General features: G+C 34.7%; 2 protein-coding genes across 4 annotated transcripts in view; both read right to left on the reverse strand.

The window, feature by feature from the left end:
• The window catches only part of LOC107671359 (protein CIP2A homolog), a 14,861-nt gene extending 7,014 nt beyond the window's left edge, over nucleotides 1-7,847 (reverse strand). For 2 of the 3 annotated variants that reach the window (XM_016464264.1, XM_016464262.1), the window contains exons 1-13: nucleotides 7,420-7,847; nucleotides 5,726-5,873; nucleotides 5,521-5,636; nucleotides 4,501-4,595; nucleotides 3,493-3,589; nucleotides 3,271-3,393; nucleotides 3,013-3,158; nucleotides 2,856-2,931; nucleotides 2,463-2,690; nucleotides 1,325-1,484; nucleotides 986-1,127; nucleotides 657-756; nucleotides 437-555 (exon numbers count right to left, since the gene is read on the reverse strand). In XM_016464264.1, coding sequence (XP_016319750.1) covers nucleotides 437-555; nucleotides 657-756; nucleotides 986-1,127; nucleotides 1,325-1,484; nucleotides 2,463-2,690; nucleotides 2,856-2,931; nucleotides 3,013-3,158; nucleotides 3,271-3,393; nucleotides 3,493-3,589; nucleotides 4,501-4,595; nucleotides 5,521-5,636; nucleotides 5,726-5,873; nucleotides 7,420-7,521 — 1,652 coding nt within the window. In that variant the 5' untranslated portion in view covers nucleotides 7,522-7,847. The remainder of the gene's footprint in view (nucleotides 1-436; nucleotides 556-656; nucleotides 757-985; nucleotides 1,128-1,324; nucleotides 1,485-2,462; nucleotides 2,691-2,855; nucleotides 2,932-3,012; nucleotides 3,159-3,270; nucleotides 3,394-3,492; nucleotides 3,590-4,500; nucleotides 4,596-5,520; nucleotides 5,637-5,725; nucleotides 5,874-7,419) is intronic. The other variant, XM_016464263.1, reaches the window with a different exon arrangement.
• Nucleotides 7,848-9,520: 1,673 nt separating this feature from the next.
• LOC107671353 (SH2 domain-containing protein 1B) overlaps nucleotides 9,521-11,604 on the reverse strand; it is a 5,568-nt gene continuing 3,484 nt past the window's right edge. The window contains exons 2-4 of the mRNA XM_016464253.1: nucleotides 10,160-10,223; nucleotides 9,865-10,045; nucleotides 9,521-9,675 (exon numbers count right to left, since the gene is read on the reverse strand). Of these exons, the coding sequence (XP_016319739.1) occupies nucleotides 9,632-9,675; nucleotides 9,865-10,045; nucleotides 10,160-10,223 (289 nt within the window). The 3' untranslated portion in view covers nucleotides 9,521-9,631. The remainder of the gene's footprint in view (nucleotides 9,676-9,864; nucleotides 10,046-10,159; nucleotides 10,224-11,604) is intronic.

Here is an 11,604-nt window from a genome sequence, read left to right on the forward strand (position 1 = left end):
GATCTTTATTCAGTGATAAAGATCTACCAGTCGATCGCGATCGACGGGTTGGCGACCACTGGTCTACGGCATACAGCGGTGTAGGAAACGATACGCCTATTTCAATAGTTCTGTATTTTGAATGCTCTACAGAAAATATAAACATCTATTATTTATCATACTTACAGGTTATGATTCATTTAAAATGCTTAGTTACGCATTTAATACTTCGGATAACCAGTTTAAGTATGAGCAACAGTAATGCCTTAGCAAGCACCACAAATTAAAATGAAAACAATTTCAAATTGATATCTTATTTTTATATTATTTCACTCAGTCATTAAGCTGATAGTCACAATATTTTGTACTTCATATACAACCGCCTGGACTGTCATACTGAAAGTTTTGAAACCTCAGAGTAAAGTTCACACTGTGGCTGTGTGTTCTGTTGACTCACATGACAGAGGGGAAGTCGGGGAGTGGGGCCGCTTCAAAAAGTATGCGTAGGGCGACCTGCACATGCTCTCTGCAGTTCGAGGTCATAGCTAATGAGAGAGGTGTCACCATGCGCTGGTCCTGCATGCAATGGAAAAGAGGTCATGTCAAGGGAAGGTTATAAATATCTGATACAGAGTTAACAGAAAGGGCAGCGAGGAAGCGCAGCGTACGTCTTGTACCTGCAAGATCCTGTAGAAGGACGTCTCCATGTCTGGCATCTGCTGTCTAAGGTGGCTCATCAGTTCTAGAGTCTTCAGTATCACTTTAGAGCACACCTGACTAGAGATGCACAAGGAGACAACTTTTTTTTTTTTTTTTGAAGGACAATTTCTCAAGGATTGTGTGAAAGCTTTGCATCATATTAATAAATTAGATTTTAAAATAGAAAAGTTATTTTAAATTGTAATAATATTTCACAATATTATTGTTGAACTGTATTTTGATTTAATGGTACTGTAAGTGTCAATACTTTCTCACAAACAATATTACTTCCAAAATGTTTCATTACCTGAGCTGGTAGTTGGAGGTAGTACAGGTGGACCCAGAGAGGTCCTGACTGTAGGACAGCAGAAGCTCCACCTGTGAGACACACACTTCAGGACTGAGCCGCTGGGACACCAACAACCTTAGCGCATCATTGCCGCAAAGCAGTAAAAGAGTCAAGGATATCTATACTATTACAGTAGAATCAGACAATCACAATACATTACTGGTCAATTCATAAGCCAGGCTAATTAATTATCTGATATTTGCTTATACCGATTGGCTACTAACACTAGCCCATCAAACAGACAGCTTGTCCTGTGAGGTGTGTCGAAGTGTGATTATTTGTGCCTAATAAGGATATCTAGCAGAAAGTCAACGACACGGCCTGCACGTAGACAGTGTTTCTTTAGCAGCTGCTCTCCTTCAGTGGAGTCTGGAGACTGCAGCAAAACCAACACCTCTTGCAGGAGCAGCTCTACAAATGACTGAGCTGAGCTGCACAGAGAAGAATCGATCGCCTCCTGGGTGAACACAAGCACAAACTTGCAGATTAATAGGGCAGAATGTCACTAACATGACACGAACCAAATATTTGCATCTGGCATGGATTCCTAATTTATTACAGAAAAAAAATTATAGTAATAGAAAAATGGTAACGCTACAATAAGGCTCCAACTGTTAACTCATTAGTTAACATGAATTAACAATAAAAATACTTTTTTCAATATATAAAATACATTTCAATATTTACTAATCTATTATTAAAATCAAAAGTTGCATCTGGTAATATTATTTAATGGACCTGAGAAAACAATTACATTTGAAGACATCAAATTCTCATTTTGTTCATCTTTAAAAACACCAATAAAATAATTTAATTACAAATTATTAAAAAATTTTAAAAAAATCAGTAATACTGTTAAATGTAATCTTTAAGAAATCCCAAAATGTATATCCATTTTCTTACTGTACATTATAATGTTGTAATGCCTTTAAATGACTGGTTTTAATTTTAGTGTTGTTACTGTTTATTTAGACATAATAGAATTTTATTATCCATGTATTTTTTATATCTAACGTCATATATTAGGTATGGGCTACAAAATTGATCACAAAATAAGACATAAAACAATTTAAAATATGTCCAGATTTGTAATGTTGGTATATCCCTATTTTGTGCACAAAACATCTTATTATATCTAACATCAATACATTATTATTATATCTGTATTTTTTATATCTAACATCATATATTACGTATTGGCTACAAAATTGGTCACAAAATAAGACATAAAACAATTTAAAGTATGTCCAGATTTGTAATGTTGGTACATCCCTATTTTGTGCACAAAACATCTTAGGAATTTTTCCTGCCACTCTCACATTTAGTTTATTCAGTGGGGTGTTTGTTAGGGACTATTCTTTGTAAAACTGTTTTAGAACAATTATGTATTTTGAAAAGGATTATTCGAATAAATTGAATTGAAACATTGGCATACTTCAAAAAGCTCAGCCAGTAGAGACAGAGCCTGCATGTAGCACTGCTCTGGACCATCCAGAGGTGACGTAACCCAGTGGACGAGCGCTAAACTCGGTTCAGACCCTCGAGCCTGAACACCTTTTCTAGTAGCAGGCTGCAGTCGAGGGGCTGGAGGTCGGAGCACCGTCTCACAGACGAGCTTACGCAGAACAGGGACTGAGCACAGAGAAACCAGTAACTCCATAACCTGCACAGACAAGAGCTTATGACTATCTGCACCAGCTTTGACAAGAATTCAAGACCTTTTGGTCTACAAGCTAATGTTTAAAGGTTTGAAATTAAACATATTTTGCCTAAAAAAAATGAATTACTTGACAAAACGAAAATTTTATGAAAAAATTATGTAGTTGACCTTTGATGCAGTATCAGGATCTTTGTTGTGCAATAGCCCAAGAACCTCAGCCAGACAAACTGAGAGGTGTTTATACCTAGCATGAGAAAAAAAAGATACTCTGACTGTGCTAGAAAGCCATTTAAAACAGTGCCATCAGACACCGATAAACACATACTTGGTCAGGTAATCAGCAATTTTGGGGTTTTTCAGGAGATCCACTAACAAGTCCACAGCATATTTCCTGGTTAATGTGCCATCTCCATTGACGGTGATGTTAAAAATGAGCTGAAAGGTCTGATGAATGTTCTTTGCATTAAACAGCTGCAAAAGAAAAAAACACAACCTCAAATGGAAAATAAGTACAGGGCCACAAGACAAAATGATGAAAAAGATACGCGAGCTAACCAACATCAGCGCTACATCTCAACCCTACCTTCTGCCCAACTTCTTCATTTAGAGTCAAACTTGATAATATGGACAGCGCAAACACAACCACAGTCAGACAATTGTGACCCAGGAAATTAATCAAGGCTCTGTAGAAAGCCTTCACATTACTCTGAAAAAAAGAGTAGGTATAATAGTCATCAGCAGGTTAGTTCACTAACAAAACTTCTAAGAGTTCATACTGAGAGTTCATCATGATGCCGGTTCTGACCTGAGATTTGATGTGTGACTGCACAGAGATGTCATGTCGACAGAGGTTGGCCATCAGGCCCAAGCAGGCCTTTACAATGTCATCATTACTTGACTGGCTAAAGACAATCATAAAAAGCATTATATTTTATGCATAGTTTTTAATTATAAATAAATAAAAACTATGTTCTTATTAGTATACTTGCATCAAATTCACAATTCTGTTAACTTTTGCATGCATAACCATTGCTGTGCAATAGTTTAATGCATATTGCACCTTATAAAGGGTGCTGCTATAAACCCAGCCTCTGTGATTAAAAGCAAAAACTGTTTCAGTTCAGTGTTGTGGTTTTCCACTACACAAACTCTAGCATGACAGCTTCCTTTTCACAGGCAAGACTCGTGACCACTTGTCAATATCATGATTGTATTTACGCCCCTTAATGATGATTATTACATACCTAAGACATGAACAGTTTTAGTATTTATTATATTGTATACACTGTGGCAAGAAAAATAAAACCCTGTACACTTTCCATGATGCAAATAAAAAGTTTTTTGAAAGTGAAAGTTTTATGCTCACAGAGGCTGCATTTATTTGATCAAAAATACATTGAAAACAGTAATACTGTTCGCAAAATTTGTACAATTTAAAATGACTTTTCTTAATATGTAGTTTATGCCTGTGATGGCAAAGCTGAATTTTCAGCATCATTACGCCAGTCTTCAGTGTCACATGATCCTTCAGAAATCATTCGAATATGCTGACTTGGTGCTTAATAAATATTAAGCAGTTGTGCTGCTTAATATTTTCGTGGAAACTGTGATACATTCTTTAAAGAATAAAAAGTTCAAAAGAACCACATTCATTTAAAACAGACATATGATTTTACTTTCATTTTTGAACAATTTAATGCACCCTTGCTGAGTAAAAGTACTGATATATTTCTGAAATTTTCTGAAACTCTTGAACGGTACTGCACATCAAACAAACATCTATGCATAAAGCAGAGAATGTCGTGGGTCTTACACATGTTGCATTAGGAAGCTGATGAGTTCATGGATGTGAGAGGCACAATGCTGAGTCCTCACACTGTAGGTCAGTCGCTGCAGCACATTAAGGCACTGTGGAGAGCATTGGAGACATTATTCACATGACCACATAAAGTAATATCCAAAGTAATCTTTATTTTCTAATCCATCCATTTTGGATAACTTTAACTAAACGTAGTGAAATAAAACCACCTTGAAAAATATCTGTGACATTTAAATTCTGTGTGAACCGGAAGTTGCTACTGACTTGACATTAGTATAGTGATGTATTTCCAACTAAAACTAAATATTTAATAGTGGGCAGAATTTTATTTTAGCGCACCTCCCTGACATTGCTCGTTCACAGCAAACTAACAGTTGGAGGGAGTTGTTAAGGATAAAAGCCGTCAAACTGACGAAGCAAATTTTCTGATTTTGATTAAAGATTACCAAATCCATTTCATTAACTTGCACGGATTAACTGTTTGCCTCAAGACTAGCAACATGCGCTAACAAAGTAAATAGAGTACATTTTGATTTCATGCGGACTTTAATAAAGTGATTCATATACTACCATTCAAAAGTTTGGGGTCAGAAAAAAAGTTTTATATACATTTTACAAGAAATTACTAATTTTATTCAGCAAGGACTTATTAAACGGATCAAAAAGGGACAGTAATGGCATTTACATTGTTACAAAAGATTTCTATTTTAAATAAATGCTATTCTTACTTTCTATTCACGGTTTCTGCAAAGATAATAAGCAGCACTATTGTTTTCAAAGCCAATAAAAGATTAACTTCTTAAGCACCAAATCAGAATATTAGAATGATTTCTGAAGGGTCATGTGATGTGAGAGTGAAGACTGGAGTAATGATGCTAAAAATTCAGCTTTGCCATTACAGGAATAAATTACATTTTAAAATATATTTTTGACCAGTTATAAAAATATGCACTTAAGAAAAAAGCATGTTTTGTGAAGTGTAGTCTTCATCTTAAAAAACTGCAGTACTCTCACCTGCAGCACAAGAGGCTCTTCTGGTGTGCTTCTGTTGCAGTGGATTATGGATGCCAGAGTGCCGGTGAAGTTGTAGCTGCTGTGAAGAGCCTCTTTAGCCTCACCATCAGAAGCTGCTGGGCCATTAAGAAATGTACATGCATGGGTAAATAACGGGTGATATAACTATAAACTGACTGTGGAACTACATTAAAGGGTTTAGTACCGAACTGTGCCAGCAGGGATATAATGGATCCCGTCAGTGCGTGACTGGTGTTGGGATCTCCAGCTACTTCCATGAGTCCACTCAGACACTCGCTGGGCAGCACCTGACCTGAAAACAGCACTCTGCCACATTTCAGCCCTGAAACATCCTGTGGAATTAAAAATAGCAATTAAAATGTTGGATATTTTATATTAAAGGAAATGACGTGTAAAATGACACATTCTTTGTCACTTTTGGCCACACTGGGTTTGACTGTTTAATGACCCAGTTTCTGTCTTTTCCAGTCATCTGTTATAACAGAAAAGAGATTGCATCATTCACAATTTATAGAAAAGCATATATATATATATAAGCAAATTAATAAACAAATAATAGGCCTAAAGTAATAAATAAAACAGTATAGTACTATAGTGTGCTGGAAAAAAATAATGTAACAATAGAAACTACATTAACAATAACAATAGAAAATACCAATAGAAAATATTTTCCTAATATTTTTAACCATATTTATAATATTAATTTGGGGTCTTTATACATAAAATAATATATAGCTGCTTTTTAATTTTAGTATGAAGGTCCTTCAGTCCTTTGGGGGTTTGTGGCATCCAAAAGATTAAAAAAAAATTTTGTAGAATATAACTAGAAAAATTATGTTGAATATTTAAGAAATACCTTTTTTTTTCTTCCTAAACATTAAAGGAGATGAATGACAGCCTCAGTCACCATTCACTTTCATTGTATGTAACGTTAAACGAAGAAATGAAGGGGTTGTTGACTGTCATTCCCTAACAGTGTTGGGGGTAACTCATTACAAGTAACGCGAGTTACGTAATCAGATTACTTTTTTCAAGTAACTAGAAAAGTAACGCATTACTTTTTAATTTTCAAGAGAATATCTGAGTTACTTTTTCAAATAAGTAAAGCAAGTTACTTTTTTTTTTCAATTTATTGATTGACAGCTCTCCTGTCCCCATGTTGAGAGAAATCAGATGTTACTGTAGTTCTAAAATAAATATGAATATGCATTAATTCATCTCACTCACAAAAAAAAACACAGATTCAGTATTCCTCAAAATGAATAAAAATTATGCAACTCAGAATATGACGCGAATATGCGTTATGTATTTAATCCCATTCTATTAACCAATGTCTTCGCTTCTGCCCTTCGTTGATCCAGTTCAACCATACTAATAAGCAAAAATCATTCTAGACAAACATTTGTGTGTATTTTTTTATTGTCTTTTTTAAGTGTGTTGAAATTTCTTCTTCTGCATTCTACTGTACGGACGTAAATTTACATTTCCTTCAGCCTGAGGCTTATTCATTTCACTTTTGGTGTGAAAAGGCTTTTATATTTGTCAAAAACAGAACTTTTTTATTTTAAAAACAAACAAGCAAGCCCTGCCCAGATTTAAAAAGTAACGCAAAAGTAACGTAACGCATTACTTCCCATAAAACGTAACTAAGTAACGTAATTCGTTCCTTTTTTATGGAGTAACGCAATATTGTAATGCATTACTTTTAAAAGTAACTTTCCCCAACACTGTTCCCTAACATCTCTTTTTGTGTTTCACATAAGAATTCAAAGACTTTTTGGACTTTGGAACAACTTGAAGGTGACTAAATGATTGGATAGATCACACAAATAAAACTGAGTGTTTTCAATAACCCCACAGATAAATGTTTTCACTCACTTCAATGTGTTTCTGCAGCTGTGATGCATTTAATGCGCTTCTGTTATTTCTGTACTGACGAATGGCCAACAGTAGAGACTTCAAACTGGTCGATGCATCCATCTTTACACCCAAGGACGGTCAATGGCTGGCTTGAACTAAAAATATTAACTGATATGATGAAACTATCTAAACAGTTTCGTGGTAGGTTTTGTAAACATTCAGTAGGCTATGCTAGTTGATAATAGACGCCGTTACTGAGATTAAATAACAGATATATCGTATTCTCTCCCGTACAATGTTTTCATCAAGCATGGAGGTGACTTCTGTTTTAACAATGATATTTACTAGTATGTTATTTTACGTAGTATTTACTCAAAAGCTTATATTAAATTCTCCACTGTCCGCTACAACAGCAACTTCCTCCCGCTAACATTTCGAATCGCCGGAAGAGTTCATTATCCAAAAGGGGAGGGGGATAATGGAAACATTTAGGAATATATCTAATTATTTAAGTTTAAAATATAGGACAAAACATTTTTACGATTCTCCACAACTCTTAATTATTGAATCAGTGGATTTTTTGTTTGTTTTATGTTAATCTCTCTTCTTTTAATGTTCTTAAGAAAAGCTTTAACCCCCTTTCTGTGAAGAATGGTTGAGAGCCAGAATTCGACGACGCCCTGACGTAAGTACGTCATAGTTGGGGTATGTGTACTCTTTTCAATTAAAGAGATTTCTTTTAATCTTACTCATCAATACTATCCAGTTAAAACCGTTATTGTGTCAAAATTTAAATTAAGCATAAATGTGAACTGTACCTTCTGTGATTCACAACCAGAAACTGGCTTGCATTTTTGGCGTTGTGTTCATACAAGAAAACTCTGGCAAGACATTTGCCAGTTCATTGTAAACTTCATACACAATAACTGATTTTTTTAATGTAATTGATTTATTAAAGATGCCAACCAAACTTAAAATCAGATAGTAACATCAAGCTACATCACTTGCTGTCTTTGACCACACAGAACAGTGTAACGGAAACCGTTTGACTGTCCAATGTGGGCCAATCTATTTTAAGTTGTGGTAAAGAAAATGGTACATACATGTATATATATATATTTACATGTTAAAACCTTAAGACAGTCCATTCATATGGCATACATTATTATAGACTCTGTTCGAGACAAAATTAGATTATATTTATAAACTGTACATACAATATACAGATAGGCCTACACATTTTCTAACAAAAAAAAAAAACATATACAATAAAAATCTCTTCTTGTCCTTGAGTTATGAGCAGGTCATCAAGCACAAAATACAAACCTAATATTTCTCTCCCATCCAGATTAGTATTACAATTCCAACCAACACTTTATTGGCCAATGACAAACAATGACTTTAAAAGTCTGAGGCCACATTAAAAATCTAAAACCAAGTTTTAGAATTTCTAGAATGTTGTAAAATAAATAAACAATATTTAATATTTTGCACTATTTTTAGGACACTAAATCAAACATGTGACATTGACCATGTGAACTCCTCTGTACATTAAATCATTTGTCATTAAAGCAATCCCAAATACCAAGACAATCTGAAAACCATGTTAATTTTTCAAATTAACTTTTCACTCAAATGATTATGAGGATACCATAATTTGTAACAAATGACACCAAAATCCTATGAAAGCCTATTTCTGCCACAGAATAAAAAAATAAAAAAGGTAATTGCGACTTTGTCACAGTTTTGACAGTTTTGACATTTTTCCTTGCATTTCTTATCTCACAATTCTGACCTTTTTGTCACAATTCTCATTTCTTCAGAACTGCATGATATAAACTCAGAATTGTGAGGTATAGACTCTGAGAACTATGAGATATAAACCTGGAATTCTGAGTTTATATCTTGCAATTCTGACTTTTTTTCCTCAGAATTGTGAGAAACAACATCCGAATTGTGAGATGAAAAGTTGTAATTACCTCTTTATTCCAAAGCAGAAACAGGCTTTCATAAAATTCACACCATTCCAGCATTAAAAGGTACATCCCCAATTTATGCATTTTCCATGCACAAAAACATACCCATGCTAAAATGTGATTCAAGTGATAAGATTCCACGTGCATTTCCCATATTTGAGGTGAAAATGGCCAGAAAGTTCTCGGAAACTGTAATAGCACATCTATATCGTCCATATTAGCTGATCCAGTCAGAACGTCACATTGTGACTAAATCAGTCCGGCAGAACAACAACATAGTCCCCTGAGCAGTCAACATCTGAGAGAGACAAAAACAAGTGTTCACAATTAATTTGGGTAAATGAAATATTTCGATTCTCTGTCAAAGAGAAAAAAATCAGCAAGGCTGATTCCTGCTAATTGTAATTGTCTAATAATGTTTCATTGTAATGACATTGGTAATGTCTCATAATTGCTAATGTCTAATATTGTAACAGTCGACACTCACTTTCATAGTCATTTTCCTCGTTAGGCACTAGTGGTTCTGCACATTGCAATGGCTGATCTTGCAGCGTTTTTCTTTTCGGCGAACGGCGTAAGTGTGTTGCAAGTCCTTGATTCTTTTGCTTGTAATTATGAATAAGATCCTTCAACGTCTTGAAAAACTTCTCCTCTACACCTGAGCTAGCCTGAAACAAATTGTGTTGTGATATTAGAATGAATTTTTGATTCATTTATATTTATATATTTATTCATAATCATATTTGTTGGCAAACCAGTGCAAATCAATTAGATTATCCTACCTGTAGAGTGAAGTATCCAGTGTGGGTTTGGAGGATCCTGTAAGTATAGACCACTTTTTGTTTGCTGTAAAAATGCATAAATAAGTAAATCATTAATTAAGTGAACATAGTTCATTTACATTAAATCATAAACTTAAAAACTTTGATAGTCAGGGTTTCTGTGGCCTTCAGGAAATGTTGTGCTATGTTTGGACTTTCAGTACTCTCTTCATTAAGGTGTTTTTTTAATTAGGTGCTATGCAAGGCCAAATGAGACTCACTTGTTTTAGTATTGATTTTTGGAGATTTTCAAAGTTTAGCCTTTTAGTATTTATTGTTTGTTTTCGTCTATCTACAGTGCATTCTGCACACAGACAGTTAAGATGCTGCCAACAAGAAATATCAACAAGTAAAGCTACTTTACCATCATTTATAATAACAGTAATACATATAAATGATATCCGAGCTTCATTATTTACAGCAACATTTATTTACAATTCAAAGACTTCTAGAGAAATTATATTTCAGTCTTAGCATATATTGTCTAAAAACATTCAGAACACACTGAAATTAGAAACTGTAACACTTGGATCCCTGATGTGCAACTGATATACAATTGCACAGGATTCTTTTCCTAGAATGTAACGCAGGGCTTTTCATAAGAGACATTTGAAGTGCTTCACTGAACATGTGCAATTCAGAACATCAGGCAATGAACAAAATGCAATGGCCAAAAATGTCTATATGACTCAATGTAGCCTACCTAAGCAATTAAAAGATGCAAGCAAAATGCAAGAACAGTACACATTCTTTGCGAATGGCCAGGGACGAATTTAGTTATTCTGCATCTCCTGATTATACAGTATACTGCTCTGGGCACTTTACCTTTTTTTATACAGAAAATATAGAAATTGTTGAGGCCCCTGTCACACGGTCGTGGTCGTAGAAAAGGCGCACGAAGGAGCAGAAGTAGAGGAGTCTTTAATAAACATCAACACACTTTGATGTTTATTGAAAATAAACCAGACCGTTGAAAATAACATTAATCCAGCACAAAGAACAGACAGAAACTGAGGGCTTATAAGGACAGGCAAACTAAGGAGCAAACGAGATGAATAATACAACACAGGTGATCTGAATAAACGATGATTAACTAAATGAGAACAGGAACTGAACCAAATAAGGGCAGACAGGAACTAAACAGAAACAAACACATGCCAGCCCCTTGAATTGCTTCTAATTTTAACATTACTAGAATGGCCCCTAAATGTGCAGTAGCCACTGTAGTTTCCAATTTATAGTCTAAATTTGAGCAGTATATGTTTCACTGCATAGTCAATAATATTTTCACATTTTGTCTCTACTGTGTGCACTTATGTACCAGATCTAGATTACTAGACAAAATGACTAGCAACATGGGCACTATCTTCTCTAATACATTAGAAGCTGTTGCCCCCATCAAATTG

This window comes from Sinocyclocheilus anshuiensis, unplaced genomic scaffold (assembly GCF_001515605.1).
Source record: "Sinocyclocheilus anshuiensis isolate Anshui unplaced genomic scaffold, SAMN03320099.WGS_v1.1 scaffold1568, whole genome shotgun sequence".
Lineage (NCBI taxonomy): Eukaryota > Metazoa > Chordata > Actinopteri > Cypriniformes > Cyprinidae > Sinocyclocheilus > Sinocyclocheilus anshuiensis.